The following is a 24,917-nucleotide window of genomic DNA, read 5'->3' on the forward strand; positions in this document are numbered from 1 at the left end:
CCTTCAGAAGTGGTGAATGCCCCAACACTGGAAGTCTTTAAGACGATGTTCGATGGCCATTTGTCTGAAATGGTATAGGGTTTCCTGCCTAGGCAGGGGGTTGGACTAGAAGACCTCCAAGGTCCCTTCCAACTCTGCTATTGTATTTTATGGGATTTGTTCACGTGCGCATCAGCTGGCCACTTGTGTGGCCTGGTTCCCCTCTTCCATCCCACCCCCCAAGATGGGCCACCAAGCCGCAAAGGTTGGGGGCCACTATTTTATAGGATTGGAGCAAAATTGGTTCCCTCTTCATTTTATTCTCTAGAAAAAGCTAATTTATCTGATCCTCTGTATTAATTCCAGGATGGGGCTTGATTAATGATCACCACTGGATTACACAAGACTAGGGGGGGAAACGTACTCTGCTGGGAAATGACCACAAATGAAAATCCCCCTGCTGCCAAGGTATACCTTTCTAATCTTTGTCTTACAGGTTGAAGTTTAAAGATGAGGGGTGCCATGCACTAGAAGAATAAATATCAGCTGTTGATTTCAAAGTAAATATAGAATAGAGGTGGATTCCTACCAGTTCGCACCTATTTGGTAGAATCAGTTCGTCAAATCTACTGAACCGGTTAGACCCGGAAAGCAGGCCACACCTACAGAAGAGGTTCCAAAAATTTTTTGAAACCCACCACTGGTCCTTGGATATGATTATTCTACACTATCATGCTCCTATTTATAAAACTCAGTGCCTCTGTGAAAGGTAAGGATGACTACTGCGTTTGTGGTGCAATCAGAACATTGCGTGTGTTGAAGTTGTTTTAACGCAAACCAAAGATGCCTTTTAAAAAAGAAGTTTACATCACATTCTTATGCATGCCAGTGCTGTGTGTGAGGTAATTTAAGGTGGTTCTGACAAGTGTCGTCGTCATCTTCATATATGGTCACATGGGCGGCAAGCCACTCCCATCCGGTCACATGGTCAGCAAGCCACTCCCACAAAGGAGGTCACACCCACAGAGTAGGTTCGAACAATTTTTGAAACCCACCACTGATATAGAAGAACAAAGCTCTGTCAGAGCCTGCTGAATACCACCGCTGCAAAATAATACATGGAAGATCAAAGGTCTTGCTCTCTCTGCAGAGCTCGAGTTCTTGTCTTCTCTGAGTCTCTAAACATTTCCAAAATGGTCCTCGCAATAGGTCAGCTGTACCTGATTGTCTGTGAGGTTCCTGCTTGTTGCAGGGGGCATTTTGTATGAAATCCAGCTGCTTTTGCATTGTGTGTGAGTCACTTGTGTAGCTTTTGTGTTGTTTTTGTGTAAAGTGTGATAGTTGGCTTTTGAGCTCCTTGTGATTCTGTGAGGTTCCTGCTTGTTGCAGGGGCCGTTTTGTGCGAAGTCCAGCTGCTTTTACATTGTGTGTGAGTCAGTTCTGCAGCCACGCCCAACTGGTCACATGACCACCAAGCCATGCCCACCTGGTCATATGACCACCAAGCCACGCCCACCAAGCCACAGAACCCGTAGGGAAAAATTTGTAATTTCACCACTGAAATAAATCACACATCAGAACAGTAAATGAAAATAAATCTTTCAAAATTACAGCAAAACTGAGTGTGGTTTACTTTCCATGCAAGCATTCCATGGATATTTCTCCAACCCTCCCCAATCTTCTCTCTGCTCTACCGAGTCTGAGGAATTGCTCATTTAGGGTGCACAACACGAGCACTTTCTAATAATTCTTCATATATTCTGCACTGCAAAAAAGACTATGGAATTGTACAAAAATAAGGGAAAGAGGTAGGCTGTAGAAATATGGAAAGTGAGAAATGTGGAAAGTTTGATTCTCCTCGTTTTGGAAGAAAAATAAACTTGAGTCTAAGGTGTGTGTTGGTGGGGGGGGGAACTACAATGTTTGATTATGTATCATGGAATCATTGGTAAAAGAAATGGGCAGCATTAACAAACTATCTTCCCTTGTTCCAGGTGTATGGCCAGTGTAAAATAATAATTGAGTTAAACAGGAATTCAGATGATTGGCATTTGCTCAGTTATGACTGCAGTTTTCAACCAGGTATGTATTTTCCACGTAGGCTTGCAAGAAAAGTCTATCCAAGCACAGATATCTCCCAATTGCAGTTTTAAAGATTTCACTACAGAAAATGAAAAAGCAGATGCAAAAGCTCCCAAATTAAAATTTAAAGCTACGTTTTATTCTTCGGGGTATTTTGCAGTGACTTGTCCAGGCAGTCTCCAGGAATCAGACATTGAGGGACGCATCAGAGTTGTGTTTGAGGGCTGGGGTGGGCATGGCCAGGGTGGGTGTGGCCAGCTCGATGTCACTCATGTCGGGAGAACCTGTGGTGGTCCAAGAGCTCTGGCAGCAAAAACAGGGTCCCGAGTCCCGTTTTCAGCTTCCACAGCCTCCGACAACCTCTGACAGAAAAAATGGAGCTCTGTTTTCACTGGCAGAAGCACCGCGGGCCAGTCCTTTGCTCCTTCCAGGTTGGCCCCGTGGGCCAGATCTAAGTACCTCGCAGGCCAGATCCGGCCCCCCAAGGCTTTGAGTTTGACAACCTTGATCTATGACCATTCACCGTAGCCAACTTGCCACTGTTAACTTGCCCCTGTCAACGCGCTGCCAGAAAACTCATCACAGTCAACTCACCAAAGGACAATTCACTGCGGGACGAGGGTTATACTAACAGCAGAGAAATAGTAGAGTAGAATAAATGCAAAACGAGGGACAGAATGAAATGTGAATAGCAGGAACTATCCTTTTAAAACTTATTTTAAATAATTAAATGGGACTGTTAAATTCTCCTGCAGCGAGTTGTCCCATGTCGAGTTAGCCATGGCAAATCATCCAATGGAGGGTTGGCCATGGTGAGTTGTCTGCAGTGGGTTGGCTGTGGCAAATTGTCCCATTCCGAAAACCACCAAGCTCAGAGAGTACCAAGGATTCCATAGTCCAACTCTGGCCTACAGCCGTTCTCTTATAATGGTTGTTGCCATCAGATTTGTGCCCCTCTCAATGACCAACTTCATTGCTTCCCTGCTATTGTGTTGTGTCAGGTTGCTAAATAACGTAACTAGGACCCTGATTAGATTTGATAGAGAAGCTTAATTTTCAAGCTGATCCAAGCTTTCCGTATTTCAGTTCATTTAAATGTACAAGCTCAAATCCGAATGTTTTGCCTTACCTTATTAAATGTCTCTTTTTGCTTTTTTAAAGTTTCTAGTTCGGTTATTGCAGGTGTTTGTCCTGACTGTCCAATACCTTTAGATCCTTCTAAAGACATTTATCAGCAAAAAGCATTGGAGACACTGGCCAAATTCAATGCTGAAAACAAGGACAACAATTATTTTGCCATTCTCAATGTCACCAAAGCCAATTCACAGGTAAAGTTGAAAAGGAGCATTTTTCAGCCAGAAAGTTGATGCAATTATGATTTGTATGAAAAGTGCCACAAAAGACAGGGCTTTTAGGCTAACCTCAGAGATTAAAAATAATAAGTAACATCATTATTATTTTATAATTAATAATTACATGTTTTAATTATTTAATTTTTTTAACTTTAGAAATGTAAAAAAATAATCCCAGAAGAAGACTACATTATTACCAAAGAACGTGCACAGACAGGTTCAGAAAGTCTGCAGGAATCTGATGTTCTCTAGGGCCTAGTGCTGAGAATTATGGGGTCCATTCTGGAAGGCATCAGGCTGATAAAGATTGGCAGGTTACCTAAGATTAGGAGGGGCACTTCCTGCAGACAATGTGACCCATTCTAACTCTTCGTCTATGGCTTTTCACAGTGGGTTGTTGGTCCTTTATACAAAATTTAGACTGCCTTAAAATGAGACTGGACAGTATGTGGGAACACAGACTTTATCTTAAGTTCATTGGATAAATGAAGGCATTATATTATGCCATGCTGTATGCTATTAATTTGGCCATCGCATTCTGGAAGGCTGAATGCTGCTTCTGTCATATTAACAAGAGGTATATTTATTGTATAAATAAGATTCCTCTGAAAACCCATGCTCTGCTACGAAACTATATGATCAGACTTGACCAATTGACACTTCAAAATTAATGAGTAGTTATGAGTGGCCTCCCCTCTCTCCTTCTCTCCCTCAGCCTTGCCCCACAGAATCTTCCCCTATGTTATCACCTGCCCTCCCTCACGCTGGCCTGACAGAATCCTCCCTAATTAATTAAGCAAAGCACAACTGACTTAGGTCAATATGAGAGCACAGTCATCCCCTACTCTGCACCACAATGCAGAAAAAGAATAATAAGAACCTGAAGACCAAGATCTCTTCCAACTCTGTTATTCAAAGAAGAAGAAGAAGAAGAAGAAGAAGAAGAAGAAGAAGAAGAAGAAGAAGAAGAAGAAGAAGAGGAGGAGGAGGAGGAGGAGGAGGAGGAGGAGGAGGAGGAGGAGGAGGAGGAGGAGAACAAGGAGAACAACAAGGAGAACAACAAGGAGAACAACAAGGAGAACAACAAGGAGAACAACAAGGAGAACAACAAGGAGAAGAAGTTCAGAAAGTACCAAGAACTCCACAGTTGAATCCAGACTATATATATTATCTCTTTTAAAAAAACAAAAACCCCAGTTTGGCCAGTTTCCTTTATATAACCTCTCAGAGTTCAGTCTTACTATTTCTTGTTGTTTGCAGTTCTAGATCTTTGCTCCCTACTGCACAAGGACTTCGTCTCAGCTCTGCCATGCTCCAAACTCCCATTACTTTCACAATGGCATATAAGGCTCAAATGAATTCACTCCAAAATTTTGGAGTCCTGGGTATGTTTTTCAAAAAAAAGTGTGTATTTTCCTCACGACCTCTTCCCCTTTCTGCAGCCTTTCAGGATATTATGGGATCTTCAAGAGGGTTATTGAGAAACTGCACAGAATGCCTTCTTTCAGAAAACAATGAAAAAGTTGAAAACATCTTGCCATATGTCTCCTTCCTTCCTTCCTTCCTTCCTTCCTTCCTTCCTTCCTTCCTTCCTTCCGGATGAGATTCAGACTTTTGGATTATGTTAAGTTATGCTTCATTATTAGATCAGTTAGTCATCAACCGATTGCTAGTCATTACGACCTTCTGAAGTTCACCTGGATCTACCAGGGGGGCAACTTATGACCAGATTCAAAGTTCTGATGGTCATTCTGCCTCCCCTGGCCATGTCACCAAACTTTTGGCACTTGTCAACCAGGCCACTGTTACAGCCATTTGCAGCATCCTGTGGTCATGTGATCAGGTTTTACAATGATTTTGCAAAAGAAGAAGAAAGAAGAAGAAAGAAGAAAGAAGAAGAAGAAGAAGAAGAAGAAGAAGAAGAAGAAGAAGAAGAAGAAGAAGAAGAAGAAGAAGATATTTACTTCCAGTTTTCAGAAAAACCTCACTGATAGGGAACTATTGGTTCACTTGGTGACCTGAATCTGATTCCTCAAGCATTTTGAAAATGTTTGCAAGCCAGAATTAAGAGGATTTTTTTTAAAAAAATGATATACAGGCCATAGCAAACTATTCTTCTGCCAACAAAGCTATATGGATGTTCCAATGAGATTGCAGTTGAATTTGAGTTCGCTTCCAGAAAGATAAGATTCATAGCCACCATTTCCTGATTTTAAGAATAGTCCCATCTAAAGTATCAATTGTTTTCCCTCCCAGACTTTACCCAGCCCCTGTGGGTAGATTTGAAGACTTATTGTCTAAAATTTTATTAAATGCTTAAGATTCAAGGTGTTAATTAGAGCCGGGGTGGTACGGTGGTTAGGGTGCAGTACTGCAGGTCACTTCAGTTGACTGTTATCTGCAGTTCAGTGGTTCTAATCTCACCGGCTCAAGGTTGACTCAGCCTTCCATCCTTCCGAGGTGGGTAAAATGAGGACCCAGACTGGGGGGGGGGCAATATGCTGACTCTGTAAACCGCTTAGAGAGGGCTGAAAGCCCTATGAAGCGGTATATAAGTCTAACTGCTATTGCTATTGCTAATTATGATCTTTAAAGCGCTGCATGGCTTAGGTCCAGGGTACTTGCGAGACTACCTAATGCCACCGGTAGCCTCACACCATCCAGTACGATCCCACAGGGTTGGCCTCCTCAGGGTGCCGTTGGCCAGGCAATGTAGGCTGGTGACCCGCAGGGGGAGAGCCTTCTCTGTGGGAGTGCCTTCCCTTTGGAATGAGCTGCCCGCGGAGCTTCGCATAATCCCTGACCTCCGGTCCTTCCGGCACACCCTAAAAAGTTGGCTTTTCCCGCAAGCCGGCCTCACCTGAATAACATTAATTGTTAATTTTAATTGTTAGTTTTAATCTAATTCTAAACCTCATTGTAAATGTCTATTGGGTTTTTTGGCTATTCTATTTAATCTTTCTTTTAACTTTTGTAATATGTGTTTTTATGTTGTACGGTGTCCTGAGTCCTTTGGGAGAAGGGTGGCATATAAGTCCAATAAATCTAAACCTTAAACCTAAGATACTTTATCATTGAACAAACGCTTTGCATTTGTACTCTACTACTAACTCCCTCCCTAAAGCAAACACGGATATTCCGGTTTGGGTGCATATAACAATAAAGTATTCTCTGGAAGTCATTGTCTAGAATAGCTGATGGTTACTTAAGGTGTTCACTTGATTAATTGGACTTTGATACCCAGAACTCTAAGTCAGGTTAACTAAGGGTCACATCCTTCAGGAAATAAGATCTTCTGTAACTCAGCTATGACTTTTTCCATGGTGGATTTTTGGTCCTTTTAATTTTGCCTCTATCAAAGAGACCCCATTCTCCCAAAATCCAGGCAACGTCTGTCATCATTAAGTGTCCTTACTAGATATATATTGAGTCTAAATTTTTGGCCCACGCTGTCATGCAACCTTAACTACTTCTTCCATTGTTGCTTCTAATAAATATTTGTATATTTTTGTTATGAATTTATCTTCCGGGCCTGTTAAAATTTTATCTATTTGTTGTAATCCTGTGTAGATTTCATACTCTTTCACATCTTTTTTGTACCTTGATTGTAGTTGAAGATATGGCCACCAATCTAGATTTATATTTTGCTCCTTTAATTCCTGATTCGTTTTCAGATTCCCCTGAATGTCTAAAATTTCACTATATCTAACCATTTTTGATATTTAATCTTTCTTTTAACATCCCAAGTGTATTGGGATGTGTCATGGCTTCCATAGTGGAAAGCCGTGTCGGTATTTTCATGTAGTGTTTTTCCGTAATTTTATTGCAGACCTGTATCTGTGCATCTCTAATATTGTGTCTATGAAAATATTTTTGTTTCTTTTTTCCCTCTTCTTATAAGAAGAAATGTCATCCAGATTGCAAATTGTGGCCTCTAGTGTTAATACTCTTTTATTTTTTAAATTAATCCAATCCCTAATCCATGTTAACGCTGCTGCTTTATAATAAAAGCAGGGAGTCAGGGAGTCCCATACCACCTCTGTTTCTGTCATCCTGTAACGCTTTCAATTTTATCCTGGATTTCTTCCCTTGACATATAAATTTTAATATAATCTTATTCAGTTCAATAAAAAAAATGCTCTAATTTTATGGGGATTGTTTGAAATAAGTATATAAATCTCAGTAATACATTCATTTTTATCACTGCTATTTTCCCCAATAATGATAGTTGCAGCTTCCCCCATAACTCTAGATCTTTTTTTATTTGTTGCACTAAGTTTGTATAATTATTTTCTTTTATACTTGAGCATTTTGCAGTTAGCCATATTCCAAGATATTTAACTTTCTTTGTCACTTTCAGTCCTATCGGGTGAACCAGTAGGTCCGACGATCAGCTGAGAGTGAACCGGTTTGCTCCACACTCATGTGAGCCCGCCTGCCCACCCCTGCGCTATACTGATGTATATTTCATTGTTTGAAGCCCAACTGATAGGAATGGAAGATAAGATTGCCACACCTCAGCTGTTTTACTCACCAGGGCTGCAGAAGAAGTTAAGTTTTTGAACTGTTTTAAAACACGTTGTTTACGCAGTAAGTAAAAATATTGCTTCTGCGCATGCGCGGAAGCAAAAAAATAAGATGGTGCCACTGTAGATGCCACCGCTAGAACTGGTTCGGATGTGTGGGGAGCCGAGTTATTACCTATTCAGCCAAACCGGTCCAAACCGGGAGGAACCCACCTCTGATCAGAGTGTGTTAATAATAACATAAGAAACACTAATGATCTCATAGTCATTTCAAAAAAATCCTTTCTTAGCGAGCACCTGGAAGCCAAGAGGAATATACCTGCAAAATTTCAAGTTTATTTCAAGCTTTACAGTTCTGGAGATTTCATTATGACGCGCAAGTGGTATTTTGCATTTGTGTGTGTGTGTGCGTGCATGTGTGCGTATTGGGGCATGACACACACTCATATGTCAGATATTTTACAGTGAACATATGAGCCATTTTCTGACCAGCCACACCCACAAGGTAATTATACCAGCAACAATACTCACACTATAAATTATTATACAATAATGATACTCATAACTTTTAAGCATTCTTGAACTTTTCCAAGGGAAGAAGGAAGGGTTCTTTCTACAGTGAAACTGGTTTGAATCCAAGAATAGGACTATAAATGAAAATTTCCCTGCCAAGTTATACATTATAAACCAAAGGATGAAGTGTAAAGGTGTGATCCACCCTATGTTTATAGTAGAAGAACAAATATTAGATATTGTTTTCAAAGCATATATATAGAGATGGACAAGGCTGTTTCAACACCTTTCTCTTCTCAGCGTAGTTCAGTTTCTGCCTTCTCTGATTTTACAATTTTTTTTCAAAATGATTCTTTTTATTTCATTCTTAATTGGGATACAGATCATTTATACGTTGGCTGCTTCGACAGCTCCTTCATTTGTTTACCCATCATGCAATTTTTTGGTGGTAAAGGCTGCTGCGGAAGTGGCCCTAGACCAAGTCAATTCAAATCGGAAAGAAGGCTACGTTTTTGGCCTCCAGCGTATTTTTGATGTCCGCGACCTACCCCAGGTAAGACCTCCTTTTTCTGATGACGTTTTCCTTTCCTTCTATTCAACCCCAGCTATTCTGCTCTCACATCATGGAAGTTCTTATGTACCTACCCTGTTTCCCTGAAAATAAGACCTCCCCGGATAATAAGCGCTATCGGGCTTTTGAGTGCATGTGCTAAAATAAACCCTCCACTCTTTGAAAAGATTGCAACATAGCAACAGCCTTGAGATGACCACGCTCACCGCCTGTTGTACCTCAAAAAAATATGACCTCCCCAAAAATAAGGCCAAGTGCTTATTTTGGGAGTCAAAAGAAAATAGGACCCTGGCTTATTTTTGGGGAAACACAGTAGTCAGGAAAACCCACCCACCCCCTGCAAAAATCACTTGATGGCACCCAAGAGATATAGTCTAGATTTGGTACTACGATAAAATCAGAGTAAGTGGGAAGTTACTGTTTGCCCTTCATACTAGATGCAGTGCCAGCTTCACCATAATACTGAAAGAAGAGCAACAAAGATGACTGGGGGCTAAAACATACAAAGAACAGTTGCAGGAATTGGATATGTCTAGTAGTCTAATGAAGAGAAGGACTAGGGGTGACATGATAGCAGTGTTCCAATATCTGAAGGGCTGCCACAGAGAAGAGGAAGTCAAGCTTTTCTCCAAAGCACCCGAAGGCAGAACAAGAAGCAATGGATGAAAACTAATCAAGGAGAGGAGCAACCTAGATCTTAGAACAAGTAATCAACAGAACGACTTGCCTCCAGAAGTTATGGGTGCTCCAACATAGGATGTTTTAAGAAGAGATTGGGCAACCATTTGTCTGAAATGGTATAGGGTTTCTTGCTTAAGCTGGGGATTGGACTAGAAGACCTCCAAGCTCCCTTCCAACTCTATTTCTCTGTTATTCTATTCTGTTACTAATGCACATTTTGTGGCAGATCTTGATATCCCTGGTTGCACACCCCTTCCCTTTTTTTTAGATGGGACAAGGCAATGCCTTTCTAAGACTTTCTAACATAATCCTTTGAGATCAGATTTGGTGGTAATGGATACTCACCTATTACTAGTATTAAAATAAATATTTTGCATCATGGGGCAAACTATCTGGAGTAAACCCTGACTGTGGACACTGAGCCTCTTTGCATATAAAGTTCCAACATACTATAGTCTTTTTCTGTCCAATTCTCCAACTGCACAGAGCCTGGGGCTTATACATCATTTAAAAATTCTCAAAGATTTGATTGGTGATCTTAATTCAGAGAAGGAAATTTAAACGAGGGACAACGAAGAGAAAAAGCTTGAGAGGACCAAGGAATCTACATTATATGACCTGCTCTTTGTACACACCAAAGTAACCAGTTTATTCTTGATGTAGGAGTTGATATCCATTGTGATATTAAAATACTGGGAGATTCACCCTGAGACCTAGAAGTTCTCTTCCCCTTCATCAAACATTGAGCGCCAACATTGCAGCATCCCAGCAGAAGTGCAAATCTTTTTGGCATGTGCACAAGATGGCTGCACAGGGCTTTAAAAGGCATTGGTCTTGGATCGTGAAGCCTGCATTACTTGAAAACTAAGATGGATGCCACAGTGATTGAATAAATAAATAATTAAAATGACTTGGACCCCCTTGCCCTTTTCAAGGAATCTTCTGGACTTAGGAGTAGGTTCTAGCCAGCGTTACTGCCGGTTTGCTCACGCATGAGCTGTATGCACGGTGCATGCGCATGTGCAATTCAATGGAAATTGTTGTGCAAATGCACAGAACTCCCCAAAAAAAGATGGCGGTGATCAGAGAACTGGTTCAAGGGCATGGCCAGCCTGGGTTGCTGCCGGTTCTGCGACCGAGGCCAGCATACCACTACTGGTTCAGCCGAACCAAGCCGAACCAGTAGAAACTCACCTCTGGCTGGACTCAGTCGAGAGCACAGTTGGCTTCTTGACATCAAGTGAAAATTCAGCTGACCTCCTGTCTTTTCTTTTTTCTAATGGTGATTTGAATGTTAATTTATTTCCATCTAATGTGTTTAAGGTGATTGACACCCTGATTCGCCTTTTCAGGAGTTTTTCTTTGTCTCTCCATAGAAAAATGGTGATTCGCTTTTCTACCTCACCTTGGACGTGGTAGAAACTGACTGCCACATCCTGAGTGGGAAAAAGTGGAAAGAATGCAAGTTTCCAACTGACCATGGAGCAGTAAGTAATCAATCTACTTACTTAAAAAACTACTGACGGGGTTTGGAAGGAAGTTGAATCTGGGTTTTGAACTGGTTTACAAAAGAGGCAGAAGGAGTCACTCTACTCACTTGCCCTGTTGTAACAAATCTCTCTCTTCAGAATAGCCCTCATCACTTCTCCCATTTTGCCACTGGCTCCTTGGTATGTCTGTATTGAAGATAATTCCCTGCACTGAAGTGCCATTTCAAATCAATGGCATGGTACACATGAAATATAGCACTGGAAGCAGTGGTGGGATTCAATTTTTTTTTTACTACCGGGCGTGGCTTGGTGGACATGGCTTGGTGGACATGGCTTGGTGGACGTGGCAGGGGAAGGATACTGCAATCCCCATTTCCTCCCCACCCCTCTAACCTGCTTTCTAGCTCTGTTCTCCTGTTCAGGGCAACAAAAGAAGATCAGCTGGGAGGCAGAGGGGGCGAGGCCAGCCTGTTTGCTGCTTCTCTGAACTACTCAAAATTCCCACTACTGGTTCTCTAGAACCTGTCAAAACTGCCTGAATACCACCTCTGATTGGAAGGGAGGGTGATGAATGGATACAACCTCCACTCACTGCAGGAGCTCAAGGGAAAGCCTTCCTGATCAAGGGCTCTCAGAGCACCTGGTGGTAAATCTATTCAAAGACAGAGATATCTTGTAATTACTCTTGGCTGTCCCACTGGCTGTTACACATGGGAAGGTCCTTTGAATATTCAATCTGAATCTCACTCCTGCAATGTAAACTTGTTCTTCCATGTCTGCACCCTAGAAGGAGAGGAAGCAGTTCTTGACCATCTTCTAAGTGACCCCATTTTTGGTATTGAATGTGATCTTTCACTCTCCCCTCCCCCAGCAGCTAGCTAGCCTCACCTCAGCACTCACCTTTTTCCTTTTACATTTTTTTTCTTTCCATGATGAGAGCGGTGAGGCTATGCCTCACCTGACTGCACGTCACTGCAATGGACAACATTCACATCTCCTTCAAGGCAGTAGAAGGATTCAAATAATTTAACAACCAGTTCTCTGCCCTAATGCTTTGTTCCAACCACCACTTCACCAAACTGCTTAGAAAGTTAACAACTGGTTCTCCCGAAGTGGTGCAAACTGGCTAAATCCCACCATTGCTTCAAGGTCTTAATTTGAGGTGACTTCACCATTCGGGAAATAATTGGGTGGTGTTAACACTAATTATTTTATCTTGTTCCAGGTCCATGGCCAATGCAAAGTAGTACTTCAGTACAACGGGAAGTCAAAGAATTCGTTCATGTACAGATATAGCTGCAGTCTACGCACTGGTATGTATCTTCCATGTTTGCTGCATATAGGTTTACAGGAAATATTGATCTGAGCATATATATCTCCCAATCATAGTTTAACTGATTTCCCTACAGAAATCAAATAAATGCAAAAGTCCCACAATTGTATTTTAAAGCCTTGTTCCATTCTTCAGGGTATCTTAAGACTACATCTGTAGTTTCATTTTGCTCTGTTTCTCAACCATGGGCGCTGTTTGATCCAATTTCCTTTTCTACTGTATATATTTTTGTTGCAAGTTTATTCACTTTTACACAGGTTTTTCTGAGTGCATTTTTCTTATATGTATAAACATATTGATCTTCATTTGACAGGATAACATTAAGATCACCAAGAGTTTGACACAACTGAATGGTTAAAACCACTACTATATTGATCGGTTACAGAATGCTGCCTGCATATATAATGCCCGCATTTCTGAGGAAACCTTTGCATTGCTATAAAATGAATTCATTATAAAATTTAAAAAACAGAATTCAGATTCTAGCCCCCCAGACCCAAATGACATATTCTGTTCATGATGCACTTGTGACTATCAGCATAGGGGGGAGGGTTTAACCCCGGCTTACCTCTAAAACCCAAGGGCCGTTATTAAAATGTATATTAACTCTGATGCATCATTTTTCTCTGAAAATTAGTTTGCTTTATAAAGTCATATTGTAACTTCCTAAAGCTGACTTTCCATGATCAATTTTTCAGTACCAATGTTTGGAAGAAGTATAAACTTTGAGAAATGAGGAGTAATTGCTAAGCAACTACTACATACTCATGTTGCTTGGTTATGTTAAAGAACAGTTACTACAGGTAGTCCTCGATTTACAACAGTTCATTTAGTGACCGATCAAAGTTACAAGAGCACCGAAAAAAGTGACTTATGATTGTTTTTCACAGTTGCGACCTTTGTAGTCGCCCCATGATCATGTGACCAAAATTCAGATGCTTGGCAACTGGTTCATACTTATGACTGCTGCTATGTCTCAAGGTCATATGATTCCCTTTTGCAACCTTCTGACAAGCAAAGTCAATCGGGAAGACAGACACTCACTTAACAACCCTGTGACTAATTAAATAACTAACCAGGTGTTCCCACTGAGGCTTCCCAAGAGCGTGAAGCAAACTTCTTGTCCCCGCAAAAACCCCTTTTATTAATTTAGCAATAGCAATAGCCGTTAGACTTATATACTGCTTCATAGGGCTTTCAGCCCTCTCTAAGCGGTTTACAGAGTCAGCATATCCCGCCCCCTGGTCTGGGTCCTCATTTCACCCACCTCGGAAGGATGGAAGGCTGAGTCAACCTTGAGCCGGTGAGATTAGAACCGCTGAACTGCAGATAACAGTCAGCTGAAGTGGCCTGCAGTACTGCACCCTAACCACTGCGCCACCTCGACTCTTTACTGTGAATTCTGCTCATTCACAACCAGCAAAGTCTTTCAATGGAGGATTTACAGTCATAGACCTTATCTGGCTTGGAGAGCTGACAGGCCCATATCTGCAGAACTTGGCAAGGAGTCTCAGAGAGTTATTAACGAATTAGAGAACTAATAGTCTCCTGCAAACTCCACTCCCCTTTCGCTCCTCTTTTATTTCCTCTGGGAGTGGCCATTCATTGTCCACCTATGGCCTTACTCCCAAGTTGACCTCTGTTCTTTAGCTATTCCCTTCGTCTGGCAACTCTGTGCATGTGCACACTGGGAACAGGCTCCAGCTGTTTGTCTGCCCCACTGATGTCTGACTCTGAAGGCAGCTGGTAACTGTCGGAGCTCAGGCCCACTCTCTGCCTTCGACACAGAGCCCTCATCAGAGCCTTCCCCAGACTCCAGGACTGGCCCATGTTCCTTCCCAACCTCCTCACTCTCCGAATCTGCTGCCAGCTTCGCTGGCTGCTGGCAGGCCACAACACCAGTGATTCACTTACCAATTGTAGCAAGAAAGGTCGTAAAATAGGGCAAAACTCACTTAACTTGTAGTTTGTGCCTCAGTCTATTTCTGCAAAAAAAAAAAAAAACCCACTTGATTTATTTGCAGTTCAGTAACGAGAACCTCGACAGGCAATTGGTGAATGGCTCATGCTTTGCCAACATGGCTGACTGTGCCAGTTAGAGAGTGGATTGTGTGAGCTGGAAGTTGTTGCAAATGTGGTTTGAACTTTAGATCAAGAGGCATCTCCTTCATCAGGTGTTAATGGACACAGACTAAAAGTTACTTTGGTCTTGATATATTCATTCTTTGGATGTTACTACATTGTAGAATCCGATTCTACCATAAAAGAAAAAGTAATCCAGATTAAGAGCCAGTTTAGCAATAGCAATAGCAGTTAGACTTATATACCACTTCATACGGCTTTCAGCCCTCTCTAAGCGGTTTACAGAGTCAGCATATTGCCCCCAACAACAATCCGGGTCCTCATTTTACCCACCTCAGAAGGATGGAAGGCTGAGTCAACCCTGAGCCGGTGAGATTTGAACAGCCGAATTGCTGAACTGCAGTCAGCTGAAGTAGCCTGCAGTGCTGCATTTAACTACTGCGCCACCTCGGCTCAAGTTTGATGTAGTGGATAAGGCATCAAGCCAGAAACTGGGAGAGCGTGAGTTTAAGTCCCCTTCGGGGCACGAACCCAGCAGTGACCATGAGGAAGTCATTTTCTCTCCAACCTAGGAAGGAGGCCATGGCTAACTACTTGCCAAATAAATTGCACGGAGTTGTCCAAGCTGTCTCCAAAAATCAGGCATGAATAAATGGAGCAGGGGGGATCCAAATTGAGTTTAGATTTGGGATTCCAGTCTGTTTGGTACAAGAAGGCAGAGGAGGTTTCAGGTAATGAATCATCTGCAAGCAAAACCACCAAGCTCAGAGAGCATCAAGGAGTCCCACCCTCACCTATAGATATTCTCTTCTATGGGATCCTGCCTTCAGATTTCTCCCCTCTCCCAATGCCAGGCTCCACTGGTTCCTTGTTGTTGACTGCTGTGCCAGGTTGCTAAACAACTATGATCCTCACTAGATACAGGTTCGAGAGTGATGGCTTATTCTCCATGCTGATCCAAGGTTTCTGTATTTTGCTTCATTTAAATGCACAAGCTCACATTCAAATGTATCGTCTCACCATTTTAAATAATACTTCTTTGCTTTTCTAAAGTTTCTAGTTCTGCTATTTCAAGACTTTGCCCTGATTGTCCACGACGTGGAAACCCTTCTGAAGAAAGTTATCAGGAGACAGCAAAACGGACCCTGGCGAAATTCAATGCTGAAATTAACCACACTCATTATTTTGGCCTTGTCAAAGTCACCAAAGCAATGGCATGGGTAAAGTTGAAGCTGAGTGTTTTTGAACAAAAACTTGATGCTGTAGATTTGATTTGTATGGGAATTGCTACATATGTCCAATGTAGAAATAAAAAATAGTAATAGAAGTAATCCCAGAAGAGGATAATTTATGTCTCCATTATTGCCAAGGAAAGTGCAAAAGACAGATTCACAAAGTCTGCAGGAATCTGATGTAAAGATTATTTTAACTTTTATCTGCCAGAGGGCTTCCCGGGAACCTCAATATTTATTTATTTATATTTATTAGTTTGTCAAACATGTACAAGATAACAAGTATAGGTATGAACATAAACATGAATAATACAATACAATACAATACAGTAGCAGAGTTGGAAGGGACCTTGGAGGTCTTCTAGTCCAACCCCCTACCTAGGCAGGAAACCCTACACCATTTCAGACAGATGTCTATCCAGCATCTTCTTAAAGACTTCCAGTGTTGGGGCATTCACAACTTCTGGAGGCAATTTCTGTTCCACTGATTAATTGTTCTAAGTTGACAAATGGGGACAGTAAGACAGGGACGGAAGGCACGCTGGTGTGCTTATGCCCTCTTTACGGACCTCTTAGGACTGGGATGATGTCCACGGTAGACAGTTTAAGGTTGAAGTTGTGGGGATTTGAGAATGCAACAACTGAGTCGGGTAGAGCATTCCAAGTGCTGACCACTCTGTTGCTGAAGTCGTATTTTCTGCAATCGAGTTTGGAGCGGTTTATCTATTGTTTGCCTAAGTATTACTGCTATTTACTGAGCCGAGGTGGCGCAGTGGTTAGGGTGCAGTACTGCAGGCCACTTTAGCTGACTGAGATCTGCAGTTCAGCGGTTCAAATCTCACCGGCTCAAGGTCGACTCAGCCTTCCATCCTTCTGAGGTGGGTGAAATGAGGACCCGGACTGTGGGGGCAAGTTGCTGACTCAATTTGCTAAAAAAATTGTAAACCGCTTAGAGAGGGCTGAAAGCCCTATGAAGCGGTATATAAGTCTAATAAATAATAAATAAATAAATAAATAAATAAATAAATAAATAAATAATAAATAAATAAATAAATAAATAAATATTGAAGCTGAAAAAGTTGACAGGCAAGACATTGTAGCAGACAATTTTGTGTACTATGCTTGGATCGGACCCAGGCGGCACAGTTCCAGAGTATTCAAGCTCAAAATTTCAAGCCTAGAGGCATAGGGAGTTCTTTTGTGAGTAGAGGAGTGGAGGACTCTTCTTGAGAAATACCTGTGAACCCGCTCAATCATGTTAATGTCAGATATACAATGTGGGTTCCAGGTCAAGAATTGACCTGGCAAAGGTTTTGTATGCCCTAGTTAGCAGTACAATGTTACCAGAGAAGAAGCTTCGCAAAATTAGATTAACAGCTCATGCCGTTTTTGGCAATGCTGTTATGGATGGATCTCTGATCTTTGGATATGTTACATTCTATTTTATTCTGAATATTAATATTACTTTATTAGTAAGGACACTTGACAATCTTGCCAACTCTTCAGGAACTAATGCTGAGAATTATGGGGACTATTATGGAGGGCATCCGGCTGATAAAAATTGGCATGGCACCTAAATTATGAGAGCCCTTCCTGCAGAGAATCTGACCCACTCTAACAGTTTATGACTTTCTACAGTGGGTTTCTGGTGCTTCCGAAGAGGTAGAATACACCATCCAGGAGACTTCCTGTCGGAAAAATTCACGTGTGCCTGACATCACTAAATGCCCTTTCCTCCCAATTGAAAATGCAGTAAGTATTCACAATGTTGCATAAAACCTAATCTGACATCATGGACCCGGACTGTGGGGGCAAGTTGCTGACTCAATTTGCTAAAAAAAAATTGTAAACCTCTTAGAGAGGGCTGTAAGCCCCTATGAAGCGGTATATAAGTCTAATAAATAAATAAATGGCTCAATGCATTCCTTCTCAAGAACCAAATTTTCAACTGCTCATACCGAATCATGTTCTTTAGCCATTAATATCTGCCGAACTCAATGGCTGCATTTATACAACATGTACATTTGCCAGGAATGGGATTGGACAGTCTGTGGGAACACAGAAATTATCTTAGTTTGCTGAATAAATCAAGCCACCCCATTATGTCATGCTACAGGTTATTAGTTTGGCCATTGCATTGTGGAAGCCTGAATGTTTCTTTTCTTTTCCCGTCTAAACAAGAGGTAGATTTATTACACAAGCAATGCATCCCTAATATATTAAATGCACCCTAGGCAAATTCATATACCTATTAATATAATACTATATTCATAAGTGACGTACTATTTACTGTACTCAAAGAAGTTGCAAATTTCCCTTTTCCATTGTGTTCTTAACCACACACCCTTCTTAGCAGTTACCATCTCTCTCTCTCTCTCTCTCTCTCTCTCTCTCTCTCCCTCTCTCTCTCTCCCTCTCTCTCTCCTCCCCTTCCTCCCTCTCTCCCAACATTCATCTTCTTCACCTTCATGGTTTCTCTTTTTCTCTTTCTGCACAACAGTTTTAGTCTCTATGCTCTTAAAGACCCAGGGGATGCAAAAGGATAAGAAAGGAAAACTAACATAAAAGCTCATTAGGTTGGACGTAAATTCTTAAGTGAACACAGGAGTTGGGTTTTGCTCTCCTGTTTAGCATTCTAAATGAAGCCACCTTTATAAATCAAGAGCAACTGGGAGACGGATGCTAATATCAGCTATAATAAATAGATCTAAAAACAAATAAGAGTGATAGGTAATAACCAATGGTGGTTGACTGAGGGAGAGCCAAACGTTCACCATGTACTATGACTGTTTAACGTTTATTTCATTGCTGCTGATTTTGATTTTACAGTTTTCAAAGTTTTACACTTATGTTTTTATTTTGTTTTAAGCTGCCAGATTTACTCAGGTTGCTGAGATGGCCAGAATGTAAATTTAATAAATAGGTGAATACATAGTAATCATCCTACCCCAAAGAAGCAATTACAACTACTGCTACCAACTGCATATTTGAAATCTTGGCAGATTAAATTTCTTGGCTTTTGTTGATGAAACTTTTCTCTTTTGCTCTAGGAGAGAGGCCTGTGCAAAGGCTCTGTGATAAACAAAGGGATGGCATTACAGGAAAAAGTCTATGTAAAATGCAATTTCTTCCCACGTCCGGTAAGTTCCTCAGACAGTTATGATCTGCAGAAAATATTCATTCCTGGGTTGTTGAGCATAGTTTACATTTTAAAACACATTGACCGGGCTTCTACCAACAAACCAACAGATTTTTTCAGTCAAGTAATAACTCATTAAATCATTGATTAAGACGTGGTTTGATTAAGGAGGTAGATGAAGTTCTGCTGAATAGGTTTTTTGTGAGTTACCCTGTTTCCCTGAAAATAAGACCTCCCCGGATAATAAGCCCAATTGGGCTTTTGTGCGCATGTGCTCAAATAAGCCCTCCCCTGAAAATAAGCCCTCCCCAAAAATATTGCAAGATGACAGCAGCCATGAGGTGATCACGCTCACCACTTTCTGCACCTCAAAAATAATAAGACCTCCCCAAAAGCACTTATTTCAGGGGTTAAAAGAAAATAAGACCCTGTTTTATTTTTGGGGAAACACGGTACTATTATTTCCGTAATGATCTTTATTATATTACAATTTTAGATTCTATCTAAAGCCCCTGGAGTGAGGCAGCTTATAACTCTTAAAATACAGTAATGAAATGAAATTGAACAGCATCCCCCCCCCAATTAAATAGGTAGAGAAAGACATTCATAGATAATTGTAATGTTATATGGGAAAGACCTTGGGAGATGGCGCAAAGAGATGCTTCTTAAAGAATAGATAGCCAGCAGCTGCATAATGGGTGGAGAAACAGGTTTAGAAGGGACCTTCACTAGTTTCTTGAACTATAAAGGGAACGGGAGATTTGGGAGATCTGCATTTTCAGATTAGCACATTTTTCTTAATGCAGCCTTAGAGCAAAGTAGAATTAACTCATCTGGATGTGTTTCCTGTCCATCCACCTGGTAAGACTGACAATGAATATAATAATATAATATAATATAATATAATATAATATAATATAATATAATAGAATAGAATAGAATAGAATAGAATAGAATAGAATAGAATAGAATAGAATAGAATAGAATAGAATAGAATAGAACAGAATAGAACAGAATAGAACAGAATAGAATAGAATTCTTTATTGGCCAAGTGTGATTGGACACACAATGAATTTGTCTTTGACGCAAATGCTTTCAGTGTACATAAATAAATATATTCATCAAGAATCATAAAATTCAACACTTAGTAATAGTCATAGGATACTAATAAGCAATCGACAAATACTGTAAACAATATAAATTGTAAAGATACAAACAAAATGGTTTTAGCCATAAGTGGGAGGAGATAGGTAGTAGGAAGGATGAGAAGAAGAATAGTAATACAGTAAATAGTTTGATAGTGTTATGGGAATTACTTGTTTAGCAGAGTGATGGCATTCTGAGAAAAACTGTCCTTGTATCTAATTGTTCTGGTTTGCAGAGCCCTATAGCATTGTTTTGAGGATAGGAGTTGATACAATTTATGTCCAGGATGTGAGGGGTCTGTAAATATTTTCACAGCCCTCTTTTTGACTCTTGCAGTATACAGGTCTTCGATGGAAGGCAGGTTGGTAGCAATTGTTTCTTTCCCCCTGTAGTCATAATTATCCTCTGAAGTCTGTAAATGTCTTGTTGGGTTGCAGAGCCAAACCAGACAGTTATAGAAGTGCAGATGACAGACTCAACAATTCCTCTGTAGAACAGAATCAGCATCCTGATTTGGTGCAGAAAGTTGGAACAAACATGTTTATTGTGCTATTTTGATGGTTTTTTATGCTAGGTGTCCATTTTAAGACTTGAGATGATAGAACCTAGAAACCTGAAGGACTCTACTGTTGTAGATTAAGATCCTACTGTGAGGAAGTATAGTTAGAAAGGTCTACCCTTGTTGCATCCAGAGAGCAGAAGTTATGAACACCAGCTGCCTTGAATATTTCATGAAATAAGTAAACATAATCTCTAATCCAGTTATGGTCAACCAGCTAAGCAACTTTTCTGTATCTTTTGTCTTCTTAGAAACGCCAGTCTCCGTACTCAGTCATGCAATTCGTGCAAACCATTCCTCCCTTCCCCAAAGAGTTTTCAGGATCATCTAAATGCCCAGGAGACGTTTTAGCAGATGTCAACGGCCTTCAACTACCCTCCCCACCAAAGGCTTAAAACCTCTTGAACAAAGAGTGATATATAACATTGAAAGCTTAATTCAGAGGAAACCTCCCCCTCCTTCCCTCTCTCCATCCCCCCTCTTTCTCTTCCTTCCCTCCCTCATCAGAAATTACAGCAACTACTTTTCTGCTCAAGCAAATATTAAAAATATTCAATAAAAGAAACTATCTTTGCGGTGGTTATTTCAGAAATCACAGGTTTTTCATTTTCTATTTTCACTTTTGAAACAGAGGCCCAGGCACAGTATCCTCTGGCAATGACAGGCTTTTTTCCTGTTGTAAGGAGCATAAAAATTAAGATCACCAGTAGTTTTGAACCATTCCAAATAAATAAATAAATAAATAAATAAATAAATAAGAACATACAAGGTGGTTATGGATACATGATTTTCCCTGGATGTTTCAAACTTAGAGCTTCGAAAAATGCTCTTTCAAATTGACTAGTAGAAGTTGATATATAGAAATCCAAACATTTCTATACTCCTTGTACGATACATATTGCTATTTTCTTGCTCCACATTCTCTTTATTTGTCAAAATAAAATACAGCAAGAATACACAACATTACAAAATTGTAAATGGTTATTTAGACCAGAATTTGCATAACGGCTGGGGAATTCTAACATTGAGGTCTACACATGGTGGCATTACCAAGGTTGTAAAAATACTTGGGCCACAAGTCTAACTCATGTGTCAACGCTGTCAAACTATTTACTAAATCTGCATTATTACTATTAATCTTCTCATCATTCCTATCACCCATCTCCTCCCACTTATAACTGTATGACTGTAACTTTGTTGCTTGTATCCTTACAATTTATATTGATTGCTTCCTAGTATAATTTGATTGCTTACTTGTAGCCTATGACTATCATTAATGTTGTACCATATGATTCGTGACAAATGTATCTTTTCCTTTATGTACAATGAGAGCATATTTACCAAAAACAAATTCCTTGTGTGTCCAATCACGTTTGGCCAATAAATTCTAAGGGCATCCTTCTAACTTATTACTTTCTTGTCACTTTCCTATTGCTAAACAGTATTGTCCAAACATGGGTTACTGGTCATGTTACACTTATCGCAGCTGCAACTTTCTGCCTCAGCAATTCCTTTAAAAAAACCTCCCTAATTCCAACCTGAGACCTTCAATATTATATATTATATGATATCATAGATATTGTTATCTGAAAAATGACCAGGGTTGTGAGGCAGCTTAGTTCAGAAAATGGCTGATTCCATGGGTGCGTTTGCTACAAAATGGCCACCATTTTGGCTGTGAACATCCATAGATGAAAAAACAAATTGGGAAAGTGTCAACCCTTCGGAATAAACCAGGCAGGAAACAGGACAAGATGAACTAATTCTACTTTATTGTAAAGTTACTTTCAAAGAATCTTGCAAGTCTGAAAGGACAAACTTCCTGCTGCCTTTTTGAAGCACTTGATCATGGTGAGCCCTTCCTAATGTGGGAAGGAAAAGCTGCTCCAGATTTCAGTGGCGAAAGGGAAAAAAAAACCCGCTGTTGCAACTTGAAGAGGAGAAAGTTTTATTTCCAAGAGTTAAAGCCCATGGACAGTAGACTACAAAATATGAAACATTCAGCAACAATATATATAGTATTCTAAATTAGTTTATTAACTGGTTTTCCTCGTTCATTTTTTTAGCATTCTTATTAACCCGGAAAAAGAGCTGAATAAATCAAGCAATGATTGAATCTTTCCATTTAAGCTATAAGTGCGATGATTAAGCTTACATAGTAAAAAATACTTTGAGTGTTTCCTTCCTTCCTTCCTTCCTTCCTTCCTTCCTTCCTTCCTTCCTTCCTTCCTTCCTTCCTTCCTTCCTTCTTTCCTTTTTCTTTCTTTCTTCTCCTCACAACTTGAGAAATGACTGACAGGATGCATAGGGTGGGTGTTTGTTTCAAAAGAATAAATGGAAAAAATAAACAAACTTGATTTTTGAAATAAACACTACACTACATGATTTTATTGAATGTTAATGGTATATGGATAATCGAATGTTTTTAATATTTTTAACATTTCCTTGAGCAGAAAGTAGTTGCTTGGGAAGGAAGGAAGGAGGGAGGGAGGGGGGAAGGAAGAAAGGAAGGAAGGAGAAGGGAGAGAGGAAGTGAGGCAGGGAGGTTTCCTCCTAATTAAGCTTTCAGTGTCACACATCCTTCTTTGTTTCAGAGGTTTCAGCCTGTTCCCATGAACGTGAAGGCAGGTGAAGGCCAGGGATCTTTATTGCAACCTTTCCTGGGCATTCAGGTGATTTGAAATAGCTCCAAGGACAATCGGTCACCTGTCCCACTGCTTCCTTCTGATTTGGTGGAGTTTCTATGACATTAGCTGATGGCTAATAAGACAAAAAATAAAGAAAATGACTAGCCCATATCTGGCTTGCAAATTTTCAAGACAGTTGATATTCATATATTCAGCTTTCTGGATTCAACAAGGGGAGACCTTTCCAGCTGTACATCCTCTCAGATAGACCTTATTTTTTATCAGTCTTAGCAGGTAGGTGGACAGGAAACATATCCAGGTAAGATAATTCTATTTTGTTGTATGGTTAGATAAAGAAAATCAGGCAAATATGAAGGTACAAATTGCCCCCCTCCTTTACAGCCCAAGAAACTAGGGGGGGGGGTCTCTTTTGAGCCTATTTCTCCATCCTTTATGCAACTGCTGGCTATGTAACCATTCCCTAAGAAGCATCTCTTCCTTCCTAATGAGTCCTGGTGGTGCAATGCTTAAGATACAAAATTGCAGGCAAATTCTGCTCACAGCCTGGAGTTCAACTCTGATGGAGCTCAAGGTTGACTCAGCCTTCCATCCTTCTGAAACTGGTAAAATGAGGAGCCAGATAACGGGTGAGGGTGGGGGGAATATGCAAATTATTTTTACACTGTAAACTGCCCAGAGATGATGGAAAGCAATATGGGATGATATATAAGCCTTAATGGTATTGCTATCTCTCAAGGTGTTTTCCAGATACATTTAAAATTATCTATATACTTCTTTCTCTGCTTATTTAATTGGGAACGGGGTAATGTTGTTCGATTGTTGCTAATCGTTTCATTTCACTATTGGATTTGAAGAGTTATCCAATAGTGGATACCCAAACTGCAACACTCCAGAGGATCTCCCTCTCCCTCCCTCTCTCCCCCCTCTCTCTCTGTCTCTCTACCTCTGTCTGTTTATCCATCCATCCATCCATCCATCCATCCATCCATCCATCCATCCATCCATCCATCCATCTATCTATCTATCTATCTATCTATCTATCTATCTATCTAAATATATATAGGATACCCAATACCCAAAGCGTTATCCAATAATGGAACCCAAACTATGTCATTCCAGAGGCTTTAGGCAGAATTTTAAATCAAAATATAATAGGCATCATTATTAAAATAATAACATCTAACAAAAACCTTATAAGCAAATCATCATCTGTCTGCTTAATCAAGCCACATAGTCATATATTGAATTATTATTTGACTAAGAAATCTGTTGGTTTGTTGGGTGAAGTCCAGCCGGTTCCACCACAAAAGCGCGCTCGACGAAACCGCGTACCTGACGTCATCACAGCGCGATGAAAAAAGCACGCTGTGAGTGGTAAAGCTAAAATTAACGCGTAAACCTAAACCTAACCCCCCCAAACCTAACCCTAAGCCTAACCCTAAATCTAACCCTTAACCTAACCCTAAACCTAACGCTTAACCTAACGCTAAACCTAACGCTAACCCTTAACCTAACCCTAAACCTAACCCTAACGCTTAACGTAACCCTAAACCTAACCCTAACCGTTAACCTAACCCTAACCCT

General features: G+C 40.5%; 1 protein-coding gene across 2 annotated transcripts; it reads left to right on the top strand.

Moving 5' to 3' along the window:
- The first annotated feature begins 708 nt into the window (after nt 1-708).
- LOC116514250 (fetuin-B-like) lies at nt 709-21,171 on the top strand. Of its 2 annotated transcripts, none has more exons than XM_032225750.1 (11): nt 709-748; nt 1,974-2,061; nt 3,223-3,389; nt 7,774-7,964; nt 8,835-9,005; nt 11,081-11,191; nt 12,420-12,507; nt 15,663-15,829; nt 17,480-17,593; nt 18,892-18,981; nt 20,937-21,171. In XM_032225750.1, the coding sequence occupies exons 4-11, from the start codon at nt 7,872-7,874 to the stop codon at nt 21,078-21,080; spliced, it is 978 nt and encodes a 325-aa protein (XP_032081641.1). In that variant the 5' UTR covers nt 709-748; nt 1,974-2,061; nt 3,223-3,389; nt 7,774-7,871; the 3' UTR covers nt 21,081-21,171. The 2 variants fall into 2 exon arrangements, with proteins under 2 accessions (XP_032081641.1, XP_032081642.1); XM_032225751.1 differs by having other exon boundaries at nt 3,244-3,389.
- Nucleotides 21,172-24,917: the final 3,746 nt, after the last annotated feature.

Source organism: Thamnophis elegans, chromosome 10, assembly GCF_009769535.1.
Source record: "Thamnophis elegans isolate rThaEle1 chromosome 10, rThaEle1.pri, whole genome shotgun sequence".
Lineage (NCBI taxonomy): Eukaryota > Metazoa > Chordata > Lepidosauria > Squamata > Colubridae > Thamnophis > Thamnophis elegans.